The sequence below is a fragment of the Chironomus tepperi genome, unplaced genomic scaffold (genome assembly GCF_022539635.2).
Source record: "Chironomus tepperi strain 1889 unplaced genomic scaffold, CSIRO-AGI_Ctep_v1 contig_299, whole genome shotgun sequence".
NCBI lineage: Eukaryota > Metazoa > Arthropoda > Insecta > Diptera > Chironomidae > Chironomus > Chironomus tepperi.
This window is the reverse complement of record NW_027226421.1, coordinates 1-26,974: the sequence shown is the minus strand read 5'-3', so window position 1 is coordinate 26,974 and position 26,974 is coordinate 1. Positions and strand designations below refer to the sequence as shown.

Here is a 26,974-nt window from a genome sequence, read left to right as displayed (position 1 = left end):
TCTCAATATCTACGCAACATATCAAATAATATTCATGATATACTTCAATTAACATCCCGTTTTACTCTCTAAAAAAATCTCTTTATTCATCCCACATGCAGGCATGAAAAGAAGCAAAAAAACTCAATGTTTACAGCCCTTTGGGAAATTCCAATCTCAAAAAACCCTTAAGATTGAATTGAAAAAAAAAAGTTTAAGAATGTGCTGTTTTTTCTCCTCTCTGCCTCAAGACTGAAACATGATCTTGACCTTGAACAACAATAAAAGAAAGTTTTTTGTATTCAAAATCAACTTGAATGCCATAGACATCCATGAAAGTTTTTTCTATGTGCTAGACACTCATAAATACTATAGTATAAATCAGAGTTGCAAAAACAGGCGCCTGTGACAGACAAAAACCGTACAAATTCTTGATAATTTGTATGGTTTTGTAACAAGAAAAAACCGTACAAATTCTTGATAATTTTTATGGTTTTGCAGAAAAACCCATATAAATTATCAAAAATTTGTACGGTTTTCCTCCAAAACCATACAAATTATCGAGAATTTGTACTGTTTTTCTGCAAAACAATACAAATTATCAGGAATTTGTACGGTTTTTACCTGTCACAGGCACCTGTTTTGCAACTCTGATATAAATCTCTACTATTCTTTCCGTTCTTATCAATGTGTATTATTAAGTTGTTATGCAAGCACTTTACACAAGCCTTCGGTCGATGAAAGACGATGGCATGTTAGAAAGACATCTTTGTTCTTACTCGTTTCAATAAATCAGCATTAAAAAGGTTTTCTTCTCCGCATAAGATTTATTGCCTCTTTTATCACTTTAATTATTGGAAAACTTTGCTTTTTCTCATAATTTTCTTGCCTTTTTTTCTTTGTGTTGCTTGCTTGCTTGGAATTTTCTCTATGAAGATGCAATGCACACTGACTATAGAGACATGAGCGGAGATGGAGGAAGAGGATTAGAAAGTTTTTTGAGGCTTTAAGATATGGGAAAAATATTTATACTGTGTAAGGAGGAAGGAAATTCAAAAGTCATCATTGAGATGAAAATTTTGTCATAAGGAATCGGGGTTGGAAATGGAGTTTGAAGGGATTTGAAGCAAATTGAATGATTTTTGAGTATAATTGAGTTTATTTTGATCAGAATTGAGCAATTTCTGTTCTAAATTTACAAATAAAACTGTGCAAATTCAAACTGAAACTGAGCAACATTGAGCAACTTCAGTCAATTTTCAATAGAACTGAGCAAATTTTGAGTAGAATTTTGCAAAATTAAACATTTTTGATTGAAATTGAGCAACATTCAGCAAGGTTAGGCTAGAATTGAGCAAATTTGAACAATTTTTGATTGAAATTGAGCAACATTCAGCAAGTTTTGACTAAAATTGAGCAAATTTGGACATTTTTGATTGAAATTGAGCAACATTCAGCAAAGTTTGACTAGAATTGAGCAAATTTGAAAGTTTTTGATTGAAATTGAGCAACATTCAGCAAGTTTTGATTAAAATTGAGCAAATTTGAACATTTTTGATTGAAATTGAGCAACATTCAGCAAGTTTTGGCTAAAATTGAGCAAATTTGGACATTTTTGATTGAAATTGAGCAACATTTAGCAAAGTTTGACTAGAATTAAGCAAATTTGAAAGTTTTTGATTGAAATTGAGCAATATTCAGCAAAGTTTGACTAGAATTGAGCAAATTTGAAAGTTTTTGATTGAAATTGAGCAACATTCAGCAAGTTTTGATTAAAATTGAGCAAATTTGAACATTTTTGATTGAAATTGAGCAACATTCAGCAAGTTTTGGCTAGAATTGAGCAAATTGGGACATTATTGATTGAAATTGAGCAACATTCAGCAAGATTAGGCCAGAATTGAGCAAATTTGAACAATTTGATTAAAATTGAGCAACATTTAGTCAGAATTGAGCAAATTGGACATTTTCCAACACTGCATTACAAGTGTAAGCATTTAAGCAATAAACTGTGGTTTTAAAAAAGTTAGATTGAAGTCTTCCTTCCGTAAAGGAAAGTTTTATGTGTCTCCATAAAACTTTAAATCGAATTCTGAAAGATTTGAAATGTTTCACAAGAAAAAAAAAGACACAGAATAAGAAGGAAATGAAGGAAATTTAATTTTCCGCAATTTTGGGAAAAGCCTTATAGCTTTATTTCGTATCATAAAATTTTTCATTCATTGAGTACTTGCTGCACCTTATAAGATTATAAAAATTAATTTCCAATTACATTGTCAATAAAAGAGTAGCTTATAGCTGCTGAATATAAGTAGCAATAACGAATATCATCGCATAAAAGTAAGATGTTATATTGAATGAGTACCACAGTCAGTTTTATTGTTACAGTCGACTATTAAATTCCACTCTTATCAAATTTCAATCTCTTACATTATGGTATCAGGCTTTCTTTTTTAAGCTGTGACGATTACATACTTTTTGGATAAGAATGTACAGAACATTTGAATGTAAATTGGGGAATGGAATGTTGAGTAGGAAATTGTGCGCTTTTAGTGGAGGAGGGAGAGAATATAGAGAGGATGGAGAGGAAGTAGAGAGGATGGAGAGGAGGGAGAGAGGATGGAGAGGAGGGAGAGAAGATGGAGAGGAGGGAGAGGAGTGAGAGGAAGGAGAGAGGATGGAGAGAGGATGGAGAGAGAGGATGGAGAGAGAGGATGGAGAGAGGATGGAAAGACGATAAAGAGAGGATGGAGAGAGGATGGAGGGAGGACGGAGAGGAAGGAGAGAGGATGGAGAGGAAGGAGAGAGGATGGAGAGTAAGGAGAGAGGATAGAGAGAGGATGGAGGGAGGACGGAGAGGAAGGAGAGAGGATGGAGAGGAAAGAGAGAGGATGGAGAGTAAGGAGAGGAAAGAGAGAGGATGGAAAGGAATCAGAGTGGAGGGATAGAGGATGGAGAGGAGGGAGCGAAGATTGAGAGGAAGGAGAGAGGATGGAGAGGAGGGAGAGGAGGCTTTGATCTCAAATCACCTCAATCCAATTTGTGATTCCAATTTTTTCCTTAAAAAGTAAAACAAAATCAACAAAATTCCACACAACATCAAAATTACCCAACAAAAAGTTCCAAAACAACCAATCCAAAAATATCCACCCAAAGAATCAATCCAACTGATCCAAAACACCTTATACAATCCACTTATTTCTCTCAAAAGCAGCTCGTCAAAAGAAAATCTTTTCATTTAATCAGAAAACGATTGAGATAAAAAAGAAAGCAGTCATGAAAGAAAGCTCAAAAAGCATTGACGATAAAAAAAACGAAAAATTCGTTGTTTATACTTCCAGACAGCATTATGTCTATCGATTTTCACTAAAATACTTTTTTATCTGTTATCTTCAAAAACATGCAGAAACACACACAAAAAAAAGGGAAAATTATGAGGAAAACTGAAAAGTTTAATTTTTTTTTGTTGCTGTTGTTGTTGTTCATGTGCTTCTGTTTGCTAGATGAAGAAGAAATTATATCATGAAGTATACAAATAATAATTTTCTTCTTAATATTAAATTTTATGTGCATGCTTTCAAACTTCTATTCATTTTCTTTCAAATTCTCTTTTTTTGTGTGTGCTGTGATGGGATTTTTGAGTAAATGTTGAAGTGATTTGAGCAGTATGACTGTCTGGATCAAGTCTGGATGGTATTTGTATTGAAAATTTGGTTCACTTGCTTATTTTGCTTAGCTGGACTTTCAGAACAATTATTGTGCTTCCTCAGATGATGCAGAAATTGGCTCTGTTGTTGGTTACTTGTCAATTTTCTATATCATACTGCCTTTATCAACAGTCTTTCATCATCAAATTGTCTGCTTACTCTCTCACCGAACCTCTTGTCTTAGGTCAAGTATAGGCGAAAAGACTGGATCAGAGCAATGTGAGTATATATTATGGATTTTAATTCCCAGGATTAAATTGTATGTAATCCTGGAATAAATCCTAGAATTCAGGACACGTGATTGAAAAAGTCTGATCTAGATTGAGGCTTAATTTCACCTAATCCTAGTCCCAGGTCAGTGTCACATCGACCTAGCATCAGATTCTTTGTCCAGTGATAACCGTGCTTGACACACTCATTTAAATTTCCAGTAAATTTAGGCTCTCCTTCCGAGACCAGAGCTCCAAATTTCATCTTAATCTTTAGTATGCTGTTAACATCGAGACATGGAAACATGTAAAATGTACAACAGAATCTGAAAATGATTTTGTCCAGAATACATTAAGTAAGACGCCCTAATCCCTTGAAAAAGCCTATTCTGAATGTAAGACCCAATAAAATCCATAAAATTCAAGCGTTTTAAAAATCAGCATCAAAAATCCATTTAAAACTTCTCATCTTTAATGAGTTTCTAACAGCCACAAAAAAGCTATACAATAGATCCAACAACAATATCCACTGACAACAACAACAACCAAAAAAAGTGTATATACAGCAAATAGAAAGCTCTCATAACATTTTTTTTTATGGATATAATTTTTTGTGTGTAGAACATTTCACATGCACTGCAAAAAAGTCGAAGAAGAAAACAAAATTTTTTTTTTGTGCTACCCCATCCTTTTAGACAGAATGAAAAATTGGAATGACTTCTTCATGATTTTAATAGCAACATTTTTTTTTTTGTCTCAGTTTAAGGCAGTGGTGGAGGAGCTTTTGTTTGTTATGGCTCACTTGGTGATGAGGGGCGACTGAAACCGCACACGGCAGGCGGTTCTTGGCATTTCCAAGAAATTGCTGTTCACAAGTGGACAAAAATACGTTAGAACTAGTCATCTAGTCATCAACTGGACATTAATTTGCTATCAACTAGAACAGAATATAATGCAGGGATATCTCGTAGCCACGGTACTGCAATCGATGACTTGTTGTAGCATCCTAAATTCTCTACAAAATGCCTATGTCCTTGAGAAAACCAACAATGTCCAAATAGCGCTATTTTGGTATATCCACAACAACTATTAACTAGTTGTAACGTATTTTAGTCCACTTGGGATTGTGCCCCGTCACACAGCTTACCCACCCCTGTCCTAACTCGTAGGAGAATGAAACGGATATTTTAGTCATGTTTATTTGTTTGCTCTCATTTTGGAGCTTGCAACTAATTTCCAAATTCATAAATGTTTGTAAACATTTTTCCAGTTCTTTTTTTATTCGTTCCTGTAGAAAATGAGGTTGTTCTATTTATTTTAACATGCAGATAAGACATAAAATGTTTACACATACGAATTTTAATATTATGCAGTAAACGATTATGATCCCGTACTTCAGTTTTTTTTTTTGGTTATGTGTGCATAATTTTTAATATATTTCTCGGTAATTTAGACTTTATGAAGTTACATAAATGTTTGTTAACGGATGGATTTTTTGATGTTGGTGGATAATCTAGGCGGATTTATGTTAGAATTTTGGGAGGAAAATGTTGAGTTTTAAATATTTTGATGATTAGTCATTCAGAATGTATTTTCTTGGTGTTAGGATTTTTCGGATCATGAAAGTCGAAGTTGAATTTGTACTCCTGGGTTCGAATCTTACCACCAACTTAGTGATTTTTCTAGCAATTGACAAGCAAAAACTAGCGATATTAGGGGACATCTGAAGAAGGTCATCGATAACAATTGATTTTCAAAACCAGCGAAGTAAGAAGAAAGTATGCAAGAATTCAATGTATTTTAAAAATTTCAATTAAACCCCCGCTTGACATCCATAAACTTTTAAAAGCTTTTTCATTAAATTCACTCTTCCTTCACATTCCAAAACCGCTAGGTCAACTCTCTATTTTTAAAATTTATCTCAAAATAAATATTCCACAAAAATAAATTCCCAAAAAACATTTCATATCCAAAAAAATTCAATTAGTAGTGGATGAGTGAACATCGCGTGTACACAACAAAAAAAAAGTTAATTTAATTCTAAAACTAATATTCCAGAAATTCACAGCATGATAAAAATTAAAATGTTTCAATGTTAACCGAAAATGTCACTTGCAATCGCCACAAAAATAAATAGACAGTCTCACATATATGCACATACACGATTCATTTAATTTCGCTTTTTCTTGCGAATCCACCAAATATGACTTTGCCACCACTAAAATCATTGTTTGTTTAGTATTTTTTTTTTCAGTCATTCTGCTTCTGTTTTTCGTGTGTCTTTAGGATGATATTATTCAGAATTTTGTGTAATATTGTATGATTCTACTGATGGAGGTGCTAGATCAGTGGTTGGTAGCCTTACATGTGTCACGACACAGCTTTATGGTAAGTATCGACTTTCACCACTCGCGACATGCGGTTTTAATGTGTCGTGGCTCACAGATTGTCCTCCACTGTGCTAGATCGTCCCACAACACACCTGAGTGATAAGCCACGACCGACATCGAACATGACATGCAGATCTAGTGTGTCGCGACACACACGTTGCCCACCAGCTCTTTCTGTCACTCGGCACATCATGGTGGTAAGGCACGACTGAAACCGAGTACGGCATGAGATTCTTGTGTGCCATGACACATAAGCTGCCCACCACTATGCCAAATCTTTGACAATCTCCTCCAAAATCACCTTAAATCTAAAACCCAAACCTAAACAGCTAATGCAGCAAAAAAAAAAAAACTCAATCCTTCCATGTACTGCCCACAAACAACCTATTGTACAATGAATGTAGATTAAATTGTATAAAGATTAATTTCAGATATAAAATGATCGTATTTTTGATTAACCCAGAAATCTATTTCAGATTAAATTGAATTATATGCTATACAACTCATAAAAACCATGTGGATTGCCTTCTTGGAAAAAAACGTCATGTTATCCTTTTTTATATGGATTATATACATACTTTAGGGTTTGCAATCAAACAAATTGAACAGATTTGATATTGATTGAGGTGCAGGAGTGTAGTTAGGGAGGATGGAGGGGCTTTTTGGAAGAAATGCTCCAATTTTCTTGGAATTTTCATCGAGAATATCAGGCTTGGGTATAGGATCCTGTAGAATGATGTGCTGCATCAGTTAGATCCAAGTGGAATTTGAACGGTTTTAGCGATGTCACATAAAATTTGAATAAGGATGTGAAATTGATCAACTCGATGATGCTGTTTAGACGGCGATGTAGCGGCTCCGTGACAAAAACGTTGTGCTGTTGGGGATTTGATTAATAAGATACATATAAGATGCATGATCCTGAGTCACTTGAGTATTGAAAATTGGCAAGAGGTTGCCACCGATAGAACCTGTTTCAGCAGACGTCAGGAAGAAGCCTTGGACAACAATCTATTTGTGTACGGCCAGTGAAGTAAGTAAGATCCTCAGTCTTCATCAATCGTAATGCATCCATCGACACAATCTCCACAAATCAATGCAACAACAACACTCTGATCAAAATATACTAAGGAATAAAGTCTATATTTATAAGCATGCATATGGTGTACGCTTTTGAATCCTCAAAACAAATATTTGCTATTTGCAGGCGTACAAATCACTATTATATATCGAAAGCCACAGTCGAGTGTTATTCTATATTTATTTTGATATTTTTGTTCTCACTTCCCACTGCTTCTATCCACCGCTATATAATTTTTTCTCCACCGTTAAATCTTTATATTTCTTAATGCTAGATGTGAATTATATACAGCACATATGCAGCGATAGAGGATATGAAATTGAATTGAGTAGGCAGCAATAACAGTGGAATTTATTGTCGTAATCTATTGAGAAGTATACAAAAAAATATAATAAAAATCAATATAAAGCAGGAAAGAATGTCGAGACGGAAATTGAAATTTATATATCAAATGCAATTCATGTTAATAATAAAAACATAAAAGAATTTTTTTTTTTTTTTGGCTTTTGTTGTTGCGCTAAAGCGACATAATTCTTTTAATATCCGGGTTTTTTTTTTCATATTTATTATATTTATATTATACTCCTTTTTTGAGTACTTGCAAATGCAGAACAAATTTGAATGGAAATTTATGTGCAGTTGGATTGAAAAATTTCTCTTATCGTGGTTTGGTTTGGGGTTTGATATTTGATGCAGCGTGACATAAAGAAGAGATATTGGAAAGTAAATGAGGCATTATCCCAGTCCACAGCACTATGGGCCCAAAATGGCAAAGGTTGTCAAAAATTCAGGTTATGTATGGATGTTGTAGTGCCTGAGAAGTAGTGTACGGGAAAAAAAGAAATTTTGTCCAAAACTGCTGTGTGCCTGACTTATGGCCAAAAAACGATTTTTGGTACCTGCCATTATAAAAATTGTTGGCGTGCTTCAATGCATGGACCAATTTTTTTCAAACTTTTTTTATTTATTAGATATACATAGAACCTACAAAATAGCAACACATTTGCATAATTTAGGTTCCACTGTATATCCAAAAAAGTTAAAAATATGTCAAAAAATGCGATTTTTTTAACATTTCATGCTCTCATGCAGCTATATTGCACTATGGGATAAAAAATGTATATGCATTTGATAGAACCTATTTATACCTAAAAATCATACATAAAGTGTAATTTAATTGGATGCACTACAAAAGCATAAAATAACTTTAAAGCCAAAATTTTTCGGTTTTTTGTGATTTTTTGACCTTTAACCCCATTTTTCCCTATAAAGTAAATTCGTGCTGTTTCAGGTAAACAGTGATTATTATAGGACTTGTATTGTACTATTATTATGTGAAAAAAAATTTCAATATGGGACCCCCCTAGCTCAATTTTGGGGGGTCCAAAGGTATGCACCCCCTCAAAAATGGGGGTCTCTCAAAACTCAATGTTACTTTTCTTATCCGGATGTTTAACAAATAATTTAAAAACACTTTTAAACTACATTTAAACAAATTTTAAGTAGTTTCAAACTGTTTTAAACAGTCGTAACTACTCCTGTTACCCAGTTCATAGATTTGTAAGTTTTTGAGTTTTAGACATATTTTCACGAGGTTTTTTGGACTCAAATGGCAATACATATATAAATTGTTTATTTTTTCATAAAGTACTAACAATATCCTATCCAACAATATATAATAAGTCATACATAAGGTCAATTCAGTCAAAAATTTTGAAAAATTTTCAAAATTTTATGTTTTTAAAAAATTCATCCTTCACATTTATGCTTATAAATGCTGTTAATCTTAAGTATATGAATTGAATTTGGTATTTTTGTAGACATTAGAGTAGTATTAAGGCAATAAAAAGGAAATCAAAGTTTAAAAATAGCTTATTGTAAAAAAGGACAAAGTCCAATTTACCATACTTTGACTGCCTTTATTCAGTGCAGGGAGCATCCAAATTTTATTTTTTGAAATATTTCCTATAGATCTATACTAGAACTAACAGAAAATATACACAAAAATCATTTTCCGTTACTAGCTAGAATAAATTTGTCTATTGAAAATCCTTAAAAATAGCTGTTTTCAGAATAAATTTGCTAACTCGATTTTTACAGTTAGCAACGAAAAATTTCTTTTGTGTATATTTTCTGTTAGTTCTAGTATAGATCTATAGGAAATATTTCAAAAAATAAAATTTGGATGCTCCCTGCACTGAATAAAGGCAGTCAAAGTATGGTAAATTGGACTTTGTCCTTTTTTACAATAAGCTATTTTTAAACTTTGATTTCCTTTTTATTGCCTTAATACTACTCTAATGTCTACAAAAATACCAAATTCAATTCATATACTTAAGATTAACAGCATTTATAAGCATAAATGTGAAGGATGAATTTTTTAAAAACATAAAATTTTGAAAATTTTTCAAAATTTTTGACTGAATTGACCTTATGTATGACTTATTATATATTGTTGGATAGGATATTGTTAGTACTTTATGAAAAAATAAACAATTTATATATGTATTGCCATTTGAGTCCAAAAAACCTCGTGAAAATATGTCAAAAACTCAAAAACTTACAAATCTATGAACTGGCTAACATGAGTAGTTTCGATTGTTTAGAACAGCTTGAAACTACTTAAAATTTGTTTAAATGTAGTTTAAAAGTGTTTTTAAATTATTTGTTAAACATCCGGTTAAGAAAAGTAACATTGAGTTTTGAGAGACCCCCATTTTTGAGGGGGGGTATACCTTTGGACCCCCCAAAAATGAGCTAGGGGGGTCCCATATTGAAATTTTTTTTCACATAATAATAGTACAATACTAGTCCTATAATAATCACTATTCACCTGAAACAGCACGAATTTACTTTATAGGGAAAAATGGGGTTAAAGGTCAAAAAATCACAAAAAACCGAAAATTTTTGGCTTTAAAGTTATTTTATGCTTTTGTAGTGCATCCAATTAAATTACACTTTATGTATGATTTTTAGGTATAAATAGGTTCTATCAAATGCATATATATTTTTTATCCCATAGTGCATTATAGCTACATGAGAGCATGAAATGTAAAAAAAATCGCATTTTTTGACATATTTTTAACTTTTTTGGATATACAGTGGAACCTAAATTATGCAAATGTGTTGCTATTTTGTAGGTTCTATGTATATCTAATAAATAAAAAAGTTTGAAAAAAATTGGTCCATGCATTGAAGCACGCCAACAATTTTTATAATGGCAGGTACCAAAAATCGTTTTTTGGCCATAAGTCAGGCACACAGCAGTTTTGGACAAAATTTCTTTTTTTCCCGTACACTACTTCTCAGGCACTACAACATCCATACATAACCTGAATTTTTGACAACCTTTGCCATTTTGGGCCCATAGTGCACAGTAGACATTTTTAGTGTTAACGACTACAGTATCCTACAAACTAAACCTAATAAATCATGAATATAGTACTGCAATTAACACGAGCTCATGACGCGCAGTACAGGTATTCAACGCCCTTTAGCCAATCATATCCAAGTACCTACTTCTACCTCGCTGTGGTGCATTCCTGGCTATGTCGATTCGCTCAAGCGATGCTATACTAACGGAACAGGTTAAATTTGAGCGTGAGGCCTGCCGAGCCCACCCTCGTTAAACAACCTTAAGTCACGAAACGTTATTCGAATATTTAAACGCGGCAATGGGCCCCAGTGCACCCCAGCCAAGGAAGTAAGTAATTAAGTAATTAACACGAGCTTCCAATTATGCATGATCTGGGAGTGAATCTTAGTCTTTTGATCTCAGAGCTCAGAATACTCACAAAATTGAGGATGCTCAACTTTATTGAGAGATAATATTTCAAGAACTCTCAAGCGCAAAGATTTTATCAGCAACAATAAATTTTAAATGTATGCACAGCGACTTATCTTCACAAATCAGTTGTGTGTCCAACAGTCAATTGTAAACCGTGTCTGAATCTTAAAACCCTTATTCATATCTGCTGTCGTTGCAATTATTCAATAAAGTACGATAAATTCATGTTTATTTAAGTTCCTTACTCGACGAAGGCACACGACGTAGAAATGGTCATTAATCCAATCCCATACTGCCTTTGTTCTGACATGATGCCAGTTTCCATCGAATCTGGACTGTAACCTGAGTCACGGTGGTATGGTGCTGGATTTTTGGCCATTTTTACGCCGTATGATCTCCGTGCTATACGAAATCCTAATGCTCTTAGACTACTGTTGCTATTTCACAGAAAAGATACCTCCTGGATAGGGATTTTCCCAAATTTGCACCAAATTTGCATCATACTTCCATGACTAGTCCATAATAACTTAAAATTTTCATCAATTCCGCATTTAATATTCATTCCATAATTTTTAAAGCAATTTTTCATCCAATTCCACCATTTAAAAGGAGAATAAAGAGTGAAAGCAACACGAGAAAAAAAAATCTCAGTCTCAAATTCAATTTATTTAATGCAATGCATGAAATTGTGCAATGTCGATGTATCATGAGCTTTGTTTAGATAAACAGTTTACGTGAGTTGAAGTTACATGTTACTCACTCATACTGATAATCAATTTTTTTTTTATTTCTCTCCTATATGTGCATTTTGTGGATGGAAAATGAAGAAAAATTTAAATAAATTGTCAGAAAATGGAAAGAAAAAGGAACAAAAAAAAATAAACATTTTTGACTCAAGTCACGGAAAATCCGCAGCAGTAAAAGAATTACTGTTGATGAGACACATGAGATAAATGTATGCACGAGTGCATATTGTATGTTTATATGAGTATCGTAGTTTAATGGTCGAAATATTTTCAAGTTGAGCGCCAACTTGTCGCACATTCTGGAGATATTAAAAGGAACCAAACGACGTCACAATTGTGCTTCAATCCAACTATTGTAATTGTATAACCATCCAATATGATCAACAAATTGAGTATTTTTGAAGATTCATATTTTTAACCGCTGATCCTCAACTGTTAGACCAGCGTATGCACCCTGTCCACTTTGTGGTCCACAACCTCCAGCTGCTTTTGATCCTCCAGCACCTCCATGCATTTTTGCCATGATTGGACTACAAACTCGTTGCATTTCTTTCAAATGATGTTCAAATTCATCCTTTTCAGCAAGTGTATTGGAATCAAGCCATGACAGGCACATCTAGTGCACTTGTCATGGACGATCTTTTTGTTATAATCATTCAATTTGCCTGCTGTAATGCATATGTGATCCCATCTGAACAAATCTATATTGAGGAAATTTATTGTTAAAAACTTCAAATTTTTATATATCATGCTTTTGTACTGTTCATGAATATTACAGCAGTTTGGATTTATAGCACATTTTCCTTTGGTATCTTTTTTCGAAAAAAATTTTAACGCTTTAATTTGTAGGATTTTGTAAAGATATTCATTGTCTTCTTTGAAACTAAAATTAAGATCTTTTTCAATCTTGAAATTACAATCAATTTCGATCTTTTCTGTTTGACTGCTTTCGATCTCGAATAGCATAAGTTGGTTAATCGACATGATGATGACTCTATACCAAGTCAAAGTCACGCTGTCCTGGGTTTAGATTTTTGATTGGTGAAATCGGGAGAGCGATTGAGTGAGTTTTGTGCGTCATCTGAGGGATGTCATGAATCACAGTTGATATGTAAAGCCACGTTAGCGATTTCATAATTTTCGTCGCGACTAACACACAAAATCATACATTTTTTGAAAAGATTTTTTTAAGCAAAAGCATTCAATTGCTAATATGTGCGTTAACGGTTCAAATGGTCGAGAACCTCTGGTTCTGGTTTCTTGTGAAATATATGTTAGTGTGGGTAAGATATAATTTTCGAGCAGATAAATTATTGAGAATTGAAATGGGTAAAAATGGGATTTTCGCGAAATAAAAAAGTGATTTTAAAATAGGATTTTTTTTAAAACGTTTTATTTCTGTACTAAAATGATATTTTATATTTACGAAAAATCTAGCTTGATTATTGAATATGATGAATCATATTCCAATTGGACATTTTTTTTACTAATACATACACATCTAAATATAGAAATGAAGCGTTATCTCATTTTACAGAGTGAAAATTTTTTTTCTGAATTTGTAAGTTTTGAGGCATAAGTTTAATTGTTAAAATTGATAAGAACTAAGTCACACTAAATTTTCTAGAGTATAACATAAGTAAGAGTAAGAATATATATACATATATATATTTTTTGAAAAAGTAAAAGCTGTGTAATAGAAAATGGTAGAATAAGATGAAAAAAAAAAAAAATAATGGAATCTAGTCGGATAACCAATGTTTGATTAATATATAACTTTTTTATTTTAGACAAATTCGGAAACGATCTTTAAAATCCATTCTATCTGCAAAGTGAAGTGAAAAAGTAAACCAATTATATGAATTCTAAAAAGAAGAAGAATTGGTCATATGATTAAGCATTTCTGGTTAATATTCATCAAAAATGAAAATTTTTGTTTCATTATCAAATAGCAAAAGTTCTTCTTAAAGCACTTAATCATTGAATTGATAAGGCAGTACAGACGTTCAATTTTTAACATGTACAATATTTTATTACAATAACCTCAATACTTTAAAGTTTCTATGAGCATATTTGATGAGGTTTTTAAAATATAATTGAAAAAGCGAAAATATTAAATATCAAATTATTAAGTTGAAATATTTAAAAATGATTTTTGCATTAACGAGAAACATTTACTCAAGACTTTAAGATCTATAAATTCATTTAAAGTTCGAAAATGAGCCAAAAACTTAATTTTGTAATATGAAATTTTTGATTTCACAAATGAATGAATCTCTATATAAGTTATGAAGCTCTAGTGGCAATATATCAAAAAGTGATCACAAAGTTTCGAATAGTTTCAACTTTTATGGAATTATAGGCTCATGGATTGATTGAACAATAATTTGAAATCATTGCAGATAGATTGGATTAATCTTTCTCATTTCAATATAACAAAATATATAAAACGTATTAAAAGTGGAATAATATAGTGATAAGAATCAAAAAATAACTGTCAATGAAGCACGTTGATCAAGCATCACAAAATATCAAGTTTAGTGAAGAATATAAAAAAAGTGAAAGTTTTAAAATTTAAAGAAACCTAAAATAAATATCAAAGGATATCAATTTTTGGTAAGCTATGATTCAGAACTAATTGTCAAGTTTTGAAGTGCATTTGATGAAATTTAAAAATATCTGAAATCCTCAAAATATCTAAGTTTAAGAACAAGTGAAAGAAAAATTAGAGCTCAAAGTAGATTTGAGTTTTACTTGGAAAGTTCCCGAGTGGAAGTCAGACTTAATGTTTAGTAATAAACTTAACATTTGTGGAACATGCCATTCCATTCGGGAGTTAACTTCGAGTCTAAACGTCGACTTCAAGCTCTAAAAAAATCTTTTAATAATTTTATAAGGGATAGTTTATTTGGTTAATATTTTTTCATTGATCCTGAGCCATGCATAAACATGGAAAACTGTTACACCAAATTTTTAATTTGGGTGATTATATTATTATGTAGAAAATTTTTTTTGAGGCAGAATATGGCACAATGGAAGACATTCACATTAATTTTTTACAAATTTACTGTCCAATGTACGATGCTATTAAGTGTTCGTACCCCTTTTTGTGTATACTTTTTTTTTCGTCGCTTTGCCATTGTATCAAAATATAAATATGTGCGGATTTAATATTATATTATTTATAAAATCGAGTAAAATCATAGAAGAATGATGAAAGTACGGAAAGTTATTCATAATCGTTGTTATCTTCACCTTCATTAACGAGATCCAATGTGATTTCTTCACATCCAAATGCAATCATGAAGCCTTTCTTTGAAATATTGAAGATACCCTCTTCATCGACGATAATGTCCACATCATAAAACTCAGATGATTCTTTCTTGAGCATAATATTCCATGCAAAAGTATTCCATTCTACATTTTCTTCTCCAATCTTAGCTTTTATCAAGACATCATTGAAAATATCTGTAGTTCTTGGTATTTGAGCAGACAATTTAAACTGCTTACGGAATGAATCAATTTTTATATCCATTTGTTGATTCTGTCCTTTAACCCAATTCAATGAGTATTGATTAGGACATTCCACATTAAGGCGCCCAAGCTCATGAACAATGGAATATGCAACTGGCAATCGGTCTTTTTTCTTCTTGTCGTACAAGTAAGATGCAAGCATTTGAGCATCCTCTTTGCCAAGCATTACAAATGGATAACCCAAGCTTGAAAAAACAGCTGAAATAGACAAGAAATGTACATTTTTATGTCAATTTCATATTACTTAAACTCACCTTGAAAACCTTCAGATTGACCATATTTTATGCCGTCATATCCAATTCCAATAAATTTTAATCGTGCTGCATAAGAACCTAATGAAACATTAAAGTCATTTTTCAATAGCTGATAAAGGGTTCTTATGTCCACAATAATATGGTATTTATGCTCATTATTTGTTTGTGCTTCACGGTTTAAAGAGCAATGATCGAGTGCATTAAGATGTTTATTGTCCTTCTGCATAATTTCCATCATTATTTCCGTCGAAAAGGAAGGATTAAGCTCAATTGGCACATTTAAGGAAAGTGTATATCTGGGAGGAACTATAAACACATTGAACTCAATAATTTCATTCAACTGACCAGACTCGGGAGAGATCAGTTCATTCGCAGCCCAATCCAATGAGTACGAATCTCCTAATTCTACCATGATACGACCAGTTTCTTCTCGTGCTTGAATAACGATGGGGATTCGTAAGTTATCTTGGACATTATCCTTACGATTTGTCAAGTAGTTTTCAATGACCATGGCATTTTCGTGTGTATATCCTGCAAATGGATACTCCCTCATTAGAATTTGTAATTTAAAAACAAGTGGTTCTTGTTGCTGAAGTAGAACTTCATCCATTTTTAGCTAGTAATAACAAAAAAAAAATTGAATATGTCATTAATGAAGTGTTCCCAAGAATAAGCTAAATCAGGGGTGTGAAAAACTTTTTTTTTATTTTAATTATTATTGTATTTTAATTTATGAAATGTAATGATGTATTAAAGGAATTTCTATTTTCTGATATGTCTGATCAGGATTTTCTTCAAAATTTCTAGTAGGATCTCTATTTTAGAGTTCATCAAAATTGTAAAATAAGAGAATTTTTTTTCTCTCTTTAAACTAGAGAATTTTTTTTACAAAAATTCTTCTTTTTTTAAAAAATTCTTATTGGATTTATTTATATTTTGACTATAAAACACCGCATTAAACAGTCATTAATGCAATAAGAATACATTTAACAAGAGATTTAGAATGTTTAAGGTTTTAAAAATCTTTACTTACCTTGATATTTTCTAATTTATTTACTTGGTTTAAGTATATCGTCGCTTATAATTTTTTCTCTCTTTAAACTAGCAACTTCCACTGGAAAGTTTGGCAACATTTCCATAATTTTATGAGTTTTTCGATTAAGTTATTATTATTATTATTTATTCATCTTTCCTCTCTTAAATCGAGTAACAGTGTTCTTTAAAGAACGTTTAAGCACTACGATTTTATCCTTAACAATAAATCTTAAATCTATATTATGTATATGTAAGCTCAAGTATACACCTCATACCCTGAATTTACGTTATAAGCCACTACCCGTTACTAAGCCACTGGCTTAGTAAAGAAATTTGACTGAAAACAATTTTTGGATTCTTTAATAAGCCACTACCAAAATGCCATTAATTAAACTACATAAAATAATTAAATTTTTTTCAAATGATATATTTAGACATTAACAATCAGTTAGGACTAGAAAACACTTAATAATTTTTAAAATTTCCATGAAAATTTTGAATTTTCTTCATTTGTTTACATTTCTTTACTAAGCCACTACTCGTTATTAAGCTTTTTTTTGAGATTTTGAAAACTTTTTTCTTCCGATAAGCCACTGGCTTATAACGTAAATTCAGGGTAATCTGTTTTTCTGTAATTGATGTGCAGCAGCCAATTGCAAACTTTTTGGGTCTCAGGTTCAGTATTAATGCAAGCTCTCGTTCCAGTTAATCAGTAGGTTACAATATATTCAGGTCCGTTCCAGTAAAAGCCCTCAACGGTGAATTTACAGCTCTCGTATCTTCCTATTACTAACTACATCATTTATGACCCGTTCTTACATCTCACTTACATATTCGGGATCTTCTTTTTATTAAATCAAGTGACAGCATTAGACGAATGCCCATAAACATTTCAAGAGCAACACAATCTCAGAGCCATCAAGGCAACTTCTTTTATTGCTGTTAAAGGTGCCTTAATCGACATTATTAGTATTCTTTTCATTCTTTCTCTTATCGAACGACAATGCCTCAAAGAAATGTGTAGTTAGAGCTTGTGTCTTTTTGAGAACTCTGTTTTCAAAGCTGCTACACTCACTTACTGGAACCATGCTCCGACTTGGAGCCTAGGTTATTGCAAAAGGCTTTCCATTTGATTCTATTGCTGGCTACATCACAAAGCATGTACAAATTCTCTGTTTTGACATCTAATTGACATTCGCGCATAACTGTTCTACGCCAAGTTGCTTTTGAAGCAACAGGGCGCCTTTTTCCTTGTGGATTTGACCCAAGCGCGGTATGCTGCTACAATAAAGAAGCCTAACTGCTTAACTTCGAAAAAAGCAGGTTCTAAATTTAATATACTTAGCCTGTCTGCAGGGTTGTCACCCTACAGTCGAGGAGTTTGAATAGGCATTTAATCTGTTATTTAAAGTACATATCCTGACACAGCTTCGGTCGCCAGCGGTATGCTTAGTGAAAACAGGAAGTCGTCAAGGTCAAACACTTGACCAAAAATATTTTATTGAATTGTGCTTTAAAAAATGGAAATTTTAATAAAAGTTTTAATAAAATTATGAACATCTGTTTTAATTTATACAAAAATGACATTTTTAAACTTTTTGTTTCAGATTTTTAATCTTACAGGGTTTGACTTAATTATTTAGATCGCCACCGCCACAGAAGAGGATTAATCACTAATTGGACAATCCTGATAATGTAATCGTGATTGAATGGTGAAAGTTTTTAAACCAAAACAATTATTTGACATTAAATCCTCAAATCATTCTTGGATCACATCCTTATTCCGTTTTGTGTAATCAACAGCTGATCTCATAGCAATAAGAAACTCACGTAACGTTGCTGTACTCTTCTTTAAAAACAAGGCATGAGCCAGGAATGGCAATTTTCTTAAGCTACGTCCACTAATACCTGCAGCTTCTTTACAGACATGGCACATTATATTAGCTGTTGAAAATGGTGAAAAATGCTGCAATTCCAGGAATGTCTCGTAATTATTGATGGTATCAATGTTGAAGTCATCACGTCCATCATCTATGCTGTCAGGAACGATCATTCCTTTGTCAGCTAATTCATTTATAGCTGAAGAAATGATCTTCAAAATTGCATCAAATGAAGGCTGCTCAATCATCATGACAATATCAGCACGATCCAAAAATGCTAAATCAATGCTCTTGGTTAAATTACTTGTTGCTATGATTAGGACATTTGGATATCTCTTAATCTTGTCCAATTGTGTAAGTACGGAATTGACGACTCTGACTGAATCACTTGGCTCATTATTTGATATGTTTTCACGTGCAAATGCAATTGATTCGACTTCATCGATAAGTACAATAACGAGATTCGATTCCATTTCAATGACATCTTGGATCTGTTGGAATAACTTCATGACTAGCTTGCCACTTTCCGAAAAATACCTCGAAAATAATGAATGTGAATTAATTTCAAATAAATGACTGAATTGATACTTGTTATTCATTCGGATTGATAATTTCTGTGCCAATGCTTTAGCTAGAGATGTTTTACCAGTTCCAGGCTTGCCGTGGAGTAGAATTAGACGATTACAGGATATAATGTTTTGATCCACAGCCATTTCCGAGAATAATAAAATTGTTTTTGCAAAATTTAATAAATTTTCTTTCAGATTGTTGTCATAGACTAGAGATTCCCATAAGCCATTTAAGTCTGTTCTGTTTGGTAAGATCCAGTGCCTAAAAATACAGGAAAAATTAAGATCCAGTACAAAATTTCAGCAAAAACTTACATTGAACTTGTTATCTGCTCATCGTGAGCTTCCATGACTTCCAATTCCGGATCAATGTGCTCCGAAAATTCGTAGTAATAGAATTCAACATGCTCTCTGTATACTTTGTCAGCAATATCATCAATTGAGATACAATTTATTGATCCTTCAAATTCATTCAGGAATGTAAATTTTTTGGACGGAATGTAAATAATTGAATTTTTGTTTAACAACTTTGATTCTAATGACTTAAATATGATGTCTTCAAGTTCCTGTTTTCGACAAAAATCATCCTTAAGTAATCCAACTTCAATTGACGTAATCATTATTTAATTAACACTTTAAAATTATATTTTATTGAAAAACAAAACAACAAAAATTTGCCGGTAAAAATATATGGATTTAAATTTTAAAAGTACGTTATGCAATGTTTAATGCGATGTAAATGTTTGTGGATTTATGTTTCATGCGCGTGTGTTGAATATATGGAGAAAAGTAAGACTGTTGTGAACTCTTCATTTAGATTGTGGAAATACTGATTACATAAGATTAAAACGGTATTAAATTAAATGAAGTTTTGAGAAAAAATTACAGATGATTGACAATGAATTAGACGAAAAATATTTGAAATTTGAAAATTCGTTATATTTTTCATTAGATATTATCTGGCCTTGTAGTTTTTAAACAAAAGTATTAAATACAATACAACGATTCAATTTTTACAAAACCTGCATACTTAATATCAAGCAATCAATCAGTTCCACCGACTAAAAGTAAATTTATAACGATTTTTTCAATTTTAAAATTTATGTTTATCAAAGTTAACAAGGCTGTTAATTTGAATTCTGGTATTTGTGTATTTAGGACAATTTTAGAGATTTCTGGGAGTTCTATTAATCTACAACAGCATTTTAATAGTCAGGATATGTGCAATGAAGTGTGTGCAAAGAATTGCAAGAAGCCACAGGAATAAATGAAAAATCATTGAAAATGATAGAAAAAGCAAACGATTGTTAAATTTTAACTATTTTAATCAATTCCGATATTTTCTAGGAGAACTGGCAATCAGATGCTCTGTTAGATATTCTTCTACATTATTCTACATGATACATAACAGGATCAATGCCAACAACAATATTTGATCAATAACAGCCAACACAAATTCTGAAACAGCAATAAAAACCACCTGATTTTACAACAACATTTTGATAGTAAATCATCTGAAATAGCACGTGTTGCTTTACAAATTTTCCGGTACAAATAAGAAGAAAATGTTTTTCTAGACACTTTTCGTACATGCGTATCATTAATGTTTACATTAAATCCATGTGGCATTAAGGGTGGGGATGTTGTGATAATGGACCAAAAGTATGTTGAAAAATAGGGGAAAATTTTCAGATGTAAGAAAATTTTTCATCTTGTGGACTAAGCCATTGTGAAAATTTTTTCATTTTATAAAATTTATTAATTTTTTAAAGAAAATTGTAATAATTTCTAAATAAATTAGTTAATAAGCATCAAAGTGACTTGAATTTGTTGGATTATAGTTGAAAATTGTTGAATTCATTTGTGAAATTAAAGGAATGAAAATTCACGCCCATTCAATGTCGGATAAAAGTTAAAATTATTAATTTTCATAGCTAAATAACTAACAGAATTAATAATTAAGTCCTTTATTGAGTAAAGGAACTAGCCATGAAGCGATATTACATAATATTCCTAAGCTTCTTCGTTAGTGCTGTTGCATTTCGTGGGAATTCCAATCGAGCAAGTTCTTCTGGAAGCACCAGTCAGTCATCGAATCAACTAAATATTGGTCTAATTGCTCCACACACTAATTTTGGTAAGTACAAGTTCCAAAAATCCAATAAAATGTTAAGGAATTCCGATTTTTTTCACTTACAAATTTAATTATGTAACAATTATCCATGGATGTGAGAATGCCTCACACCACTATCCCTTTGTGTTCCTTTTTTATTTGTTATCAGTTGATATTTCCCCTCACTTTTCCTTTCATTTCCCCTTCAAACCAATTCTATTGTCTTATATCCAAAACAAACTTTTTCTGTTTGTCATCACAGCTATGCATTTATAGACATTGTTGCTTAGCTGTATCCAGACTCTAATTATGTAATTTGTTCCAATTCCACAGGTAAACGTGAATATCTCCGTGCAATAAACTTGGCTGTCACCGGTCTATCCAAGTCACGTGGCCAGAAATTATCATTCCTTAAAGACTATGAATTTACGCCATCCAACATCCATTTTGAGTCATTAACATTAAATCCAAGTCCAACAGCTATTTTGACAATTTTATGTAAACAATTTTTACATGCAAATGTATCAGCAATTTTATATTTGATGAATTACGAGCAGTATGGTCGATCAACAGCAAGTGCACAATATTTTCTACAATTGGCAGGCTATTTAGGTATACCAGTGATTAGTTGGAATGCTGACAATTCAGGTCTTGAACGTAGAGCCTCACAATCAACACTTCAACTTCAATTAGCACCGACAATTGAGCATCAAACTAAAGCCATGCTGAGCATTCTTGAACGATACAAATGGCATCAATTTTCAATTGTCACATCTCAAATTGCCGGTCATGATGATTTTGTGCAAGCAATTAGAGAGCATGTTGCTGAAATGCAAGATCGATTTAAATTCACAATTCTAAATTCAATTATTGTTACGCGTCCAAGTGATTTAACGGATTTGATAAACAGTGAAGCACGTGTCATGCTGCTTTATTGTACAAAAAGTGAGGCAATTGATATATTAAAGGCAGCCGAAACACATCATTTAACTGGTGAAAATTATGTGTGGGTTGTGACGCAATCAGTTATTGAAAATACACAACCACATTCGAGTTTTCCGGTAAGATCATTTACTTGATGTAATTTATATCCAGTAATTTATATCCTTTATATGCTATAAAAAGGTTGGAATGTTGGGCGTACATTTTGATACATCATCAGGAAGTCTCGTTAATGAGATTGCAACTGGAATTAAAGTTTATGCATCTGGAGTCGAATCTTATTTGAATGATATCCATAACAAAGGAAGGAAGTTGAACACGCACGGATTATCATGCGAAGATGAGGGTCGTGGAAGGTAAATTACTTCATTTTGGCAGGATTAATTGCTTGATTAATTTATTGCTGTTTATTTCTGTGTAGATGGGACATGGGAGAAGTGTAAGTATAGCCATACTTTGTTCTTGACAGCTATTTACAGTTATAACATTGCAGGTTCTTCCGATACCTTCGTAACGTGTCTATTGAGGGAGACATCAACAAGCCAAATGTAGAGTTCAACACTGACGGTGACTTGCGATCAACAGAATTAAAAATAATGAATTTAAGACCTAGTGTAACGTCAAAAGGAATTGTTTGGGAGGAAATAGGTGTTTGGAAGTCATGGCAAACAAATGCACAACAGCAGCTTGATATTAGGGATATTTATTGGCCTGGAAATTCTCATGCGCCTGTAAGTGATATTGTAGAACCAGACATGTAAAACAGGTGCCTGTGTTAGACAAAAACCATACAAATGCATGATAATTTGTATGGTTTTATAAGAAAAACCATACAAATTATCAAGAAATTGTACTGTTTTTGCCTATCACAGGTGCTTGTTCTACAACTGTGTAGAACCTTACAAATGTTGTTTACATCATTCAGAATTTGTATAGTTTTGGACTTTGCATTTGTAAGGTTCTAAATTTGCCATAATCCCATTAATCAATAATTCACTTAAATTACAGCCACAAGGTGTACCAGAGAAGTTCCATCTGAAAATTACATTCTTAGAGGAAGCGCCATACATCAATTTATCACCACCCGATCCAGTCTCCGGTAAATGCTTGATGGATAGAGGAGTGATTTGTCGTGTAGCGCCTGATGCTGATGTTGTGGATATTGATCAAGCACATAAGAATGGATCTTACTTCCAATGTTGCAGTGGATTCTGTATTGATTTATTGGAGAAATTTGCAGAAGAGTTAGGCTTTACATATGAGCTGGTCAGAGTTGAGGATGGACGTTGGGGTGTATTAGATAACGGAAAATGGAATGGATTAATAGCAGAATTAGTAAACAGAAAAACAGACATGGTGCTCACATCCTTAATGATTAATGCTGAACGAGAAGCAGTCGTTGACTTTAGTGAGCCATTTATGGAAACTGGCATTGCCATTGTAGTGGCAAAAAGAACTGGAATTATATCACCAACAGCTTTCTTAGAACCATTCGATACAGCATCATGGATGCTTGTTGGAATTGTCGCTATTCAAGCAGCTACATTTATGATCTTCTTATTTGAATTTTTATCGCCAAGTGGTTTTGATATGAAAATGGCAGTTCCTCAAGCAGCACAAGGAAAGAATGGCGTATTGCCTTACAGATTCTCACTCTTTCGTACATATTGGCTTGTTTGGGCTGTACTGTTTCAAGCTGCCGTACATGTTGATTCACCAAGGGGTTTCACAGCTAGATTTATGACAAATGTGTGGGCTATGTTTGCTGTCGTCTTTCTTGCTATTTACACTGCCAATTTGGCAGCCTTTATGATTACTCGTGAAGAATTTCATGAGTTCTCAGGCTTGGATGATACTCGACTGTCAAGACCATTTTCGATTAAACCGCCAATTAAATTTGGCACAATTCCATACAGTCACACAGATTCAACAATTGCTAAGTATTTTAAGGAAATGCATTGGTATATGCGGAAGTTCAACAAGACATCAGTCTCGGAAGGCGTTTCGTCTATCCTTAGTGGATCGCTTGATGCTTTTATTTATGATGGGACAGTTTTAGATTATTTAGTACAACAGGATGAAGATTGTCGATTATTGACAGTTGGTCAATGGTATGCAATGACTGGATATGGACTGGCATTTTCAAGGAATTCAAAATATGTCAATATGTTCAATAAGCGCTTATTGGAATTTAGAGCAAATGGTGATTTAGAAAGATTGAGACGATATTGGATGACTGGAACATGCCGGCTTAATAAACAGGAACATAAGTCATCAGATCCTTTGGCTCTGGAGCAGTTCTTGTCTGCTTTCTTGTTGCTTATGGCTGGAATTTTGCTAGCTGGTAAGGTCTTCTTAATTTATTCAAAATATGTATCTAATATCTATCCTTTATACAGCACTGCTACTTCTTTTGGAATATTTGTACTTTAAATACTTCAGAGCACGTTTGGCCAAATCCGATCGTGGTGGATGTTGTGCATTAATATCATTATCGATGGGTAAATCACTAACATTCAGAGGAGCTGTATTTGAAGCCACAGAACTCATCAGAAATCACAGATGCAAAGATCCATTATGTGATACACATTTATGGAAGGTAAAGCATGAATTGGACATGTCTAGATTACGTGTTAAGCAACTTGAGAAGACTATGGATGCAAATGGACTAAAGCCACCTCAAATCAAGTAATTCTTGTGCTATATGCTGTTTATGCTCAGTAATCTTAAATATTCTTTACAGAATAACTTCAATGTCAAACTTAATAAGCGATCGACATGATAAGCCACACATTCTCGGTAATTTAAGTTTAGGTGGAAGTGCTCAAGATTTATATCGATGGACATACAAGACGGAAATTGCTGAAATGGAAACGGTCCTTTAAATATGCTCAAAATGATATACAATTCGTGCTGATTGTGCGGATGCTCAAATAGATTTAAAAAGTATTCTTAAAATTTGGTGTAATTTAAAAAAAAAGTGAATCAAAATTAACTCAGTGTGGTGTATAAAGGAATAATTTAATAACCACATCCATAGAAGCAAAAAATCAATATATTTGATGCATAATTTGAAGATTATTGGGTTTCGTCCAGAATTGTAGGTCTGCAGCAATAATTGAATTATAAGGTAGAAACGGAAACTGCAGACCTGGTCATCTGAAATCTGGAAAATGCAGGCCTGCAGCCGTGGATAAACTGTAAGATACAACCGCATCCAAATTACATACAATGCAGGCTTCAGCCTTGGACAAACTTTAAAACACAGCCGAAAACCAAAGCCAATGCAGCTAAAATACAGGAAATACAGCCCCCCAACCTTGGACGAACCCTAAAACATAACAATAGCTGTCACATGGGAATCGTGTGTCGCTCGGGATGAAGACATAAATGAGCACTTTTTTGGTACTTTACAGACAATTTTTTATAACGCCATTTGAACTAATTTTTGCAAGACAGGAACTATGAGAAATGAAAATAACATTTTTTGACAGTTTAGACAGGACAGCTCCTTTCGATCCTAGATTAAACGTTACCCCTAAGTCCATACCCTTAACTTTGATAGTAATAAACTTAGGATTTGGTCAGAACTGCAGGTTTGCAGACAAAAAACGCAGACTTGCAGCTTGGGACCAGAACTGCAAAACAGGCACCTGCTACAAGCGAAATTCATACAATTTTCTTACAAAGCCATACAAATGATCAAGAAATTGTACGGCTTTTGCCTGTGACAGGTGCCTGTGTTGCAAGCTCTGTTTGGGACGATCTGTAAAATACAGCCTAAAACTGTATACGCTAACTAAATCAGCGTATTTGATTAGCACACACTGCAGACTCTGCGGTTTACGGCCGAACCCTAAATAAATCAATTATTGAATGATTCTAAGATGTTTTGTTACGTTGTTGATATATATGCTGAATTAACTACTGTTGATAATATTCTTATTTATGTAACCCTAAGTGTTTATCCTTATTCTTTAATAACCTATGAATTTATGTTTAATCATAATGAGAATCTCTAGTGTCTAAAAATGATCTTCACAGTATTTAATTGACGTGAAAATTTTTTAAAAATTAAAAGAACTAAGCTTTAAAGATGAGAATTAAGTGGCAATGAATATTTATTTCTACATACAATAAAACTATTAAAATAGCAAAACAATAGCGACCATAGATAAATAAATGTACCCACCTAACTTTAAAGGTTTACTATCAAGGAAGGATGAGAATTGCCACACAAACTAAATATGACAAAAGAAATGAAACGAAATATTGAAAAGTATAATGTTAACAATTCATGTTCTGTACCATTATAATGAAAAATATTATTATTATTGAGTGTATGTTATTCAAACTTTATTAAAAGGGCATAAAATTGTTTATTGGATAATATTTAAAATAACAAATTGTTTTTCATTTCTGGATGCTTTCATATGAGAGTTGGAATAAATACGTTAAAACTAGTCATCAACTGGGCATTAACTCTGCCATCAACTAGTATTAACGTATTTTTGTCCAATCGGGCATGAGCCAATTTAAAGAACAAAGATTTGCATCTTATAATCTTCACTTAATATCCCGAACTGGTAGAAGGTTTCGAAGTATAGAGCAGTCTTCAGACACTCCTACGCAAGGTAATCGGTTCGTGCGCTACAGCCAAGGAAGAATGTAATTAAGTAGTAATCATAAGATTGATTCTACACCAAAATAACGACAAATACAATTTTTAATCATTCTCTAGGTTTATT

At 32.7% G+C, this 26,974-nt stretch overlaps 3 protein-coding genes across 3 annotated transcripts; 1 reads left to right on the top strand and 2 right to left on the bottom strand.

Moving 5' to 3' along the window:
• Nucleotides 1-14,802: 14,802 nt before the first annotated feature.
• Nucleotides 14,803-16,765, bottom strand: LOC139092461 (uncharacterized). The gene is made up of 3 exons (XM_070642864.1): nt 16,721-16,765; nt 15,688-16,303; nt 14,803-15,631 (listed from the first exon to the last, which is right to left on the bottom strand). The coding sequence occupies exons 2-3, from the start codon at nt 16,295-16,297 to the stop codon at nt 15,129-15,131; spliced, it is 1,113 nt and encodes a 370-aa protein (XP_070498965.1). The 5' UTR covers nt 16,298-16,303; nt 16,721-16,765; the 3' UTR covers nt 14,803-15,128.
• Nucleotides 16,766-18,212: 1,447 nt separating this feature from the next.
• LOC139092462 (pachytene checkpoint protein 2 homolog) lies at nt 18,213-19,791 on the bottom strand. The gene is made up of 2 exons (XM_070642865.1): nt 19,487-19,791; nt 18,213-19,433 (listed from the first exon to the last, which is right to left on the bottom strand). The coding sequence occupies exons 1-2, from the start codon at nt 19,789-19,791 to the stop codon at nt 18,482-18,484; spliced, it is 1,257 nt and encodes a 418-aa protein (XP_070498966.1). The 3' UTR covers nt 18,213-18,481.
• Nucleotides 19,792-21,055: 1,264 nt separating this feature from the next.
• Nucleotides 21,056-25,504, top strand: LOC139092460 (glutamate receptor ionotropic, NMDA 2B-like). The gene is made up of 8 exons (XM_070642863.1): nt 21,056-21,308; nt 21,618-22,345; nt 22,410-22,582; nt 22,648-22,665; nt 22,720-22,957; nt 23,235-24,570; nt 24,626-24,914; nt 24,970-25,504. Exons 1-8 carry the CDS (start codon nt 21,161-21,163, stop codon nt 25,109-25,111), a joined length of 3,072 nt encoding a protein of 1,023 aa, XP_070498964.1. The 5' UTR covers nt 21,056-21,160; the 3' UTR covers nt 25,112-25,504.
• Nucleotides 25,505-26,974: the final 1,470 nt, after the last annotated feature.

Bases quoted from the DNA above. Each gene is read 5' to 3' on its own strand.
- LOC139092460 (XM_070642863.1), top strand. From the start codon at position 21,161: ATGAAGCGATATTACATAATATTCCTAAGCTTCTTCGTTAGTGCTGTT. The intron at 21,309-21,617 runs GTAAGTACAAGT...CCAATTCCACAG, and splicing joins TGCTCCACACACTAATTTTG to GTAAACGTGAATATCTCCGT. The intron at 24,571-24,625 runs GTAAGGTCTTCT...TCCTTTATACAG, and splicing joins GGCTGGAATTTTGCTAGCTG to CACTGCTACTTCTTTTGGAA.
- LOC139092461 (XM_070642864.1), bottom strand. From the start codon at position 16,297: ATGGATGAAGTTCTACTTCAGCAACAAGAACCACTTGTTTTTAAATTA. The intron at 15,632-15,687 runs GTGAGTTTAAGT...TGTCTATTTCAG, and splicing joins TCAATCTGAAGGTTTTCAAG to CTGTTTTTTCAAGCTTGGGT.
- LOC139092462 (XM_070642865.1), bottom strand. From the start codon at position 19,791: ATGATTACGTCAATTGAAGTTGGATTACTTAAGGATGATTTTTGTCGA. The intron at 19,434-19,486 runs GTAAGTTTTTGC...CTGTATTTTTAG, and splicing joins GAGCAGATAACAAGTTCAAT to GCACTGGATCTTACCAAACA.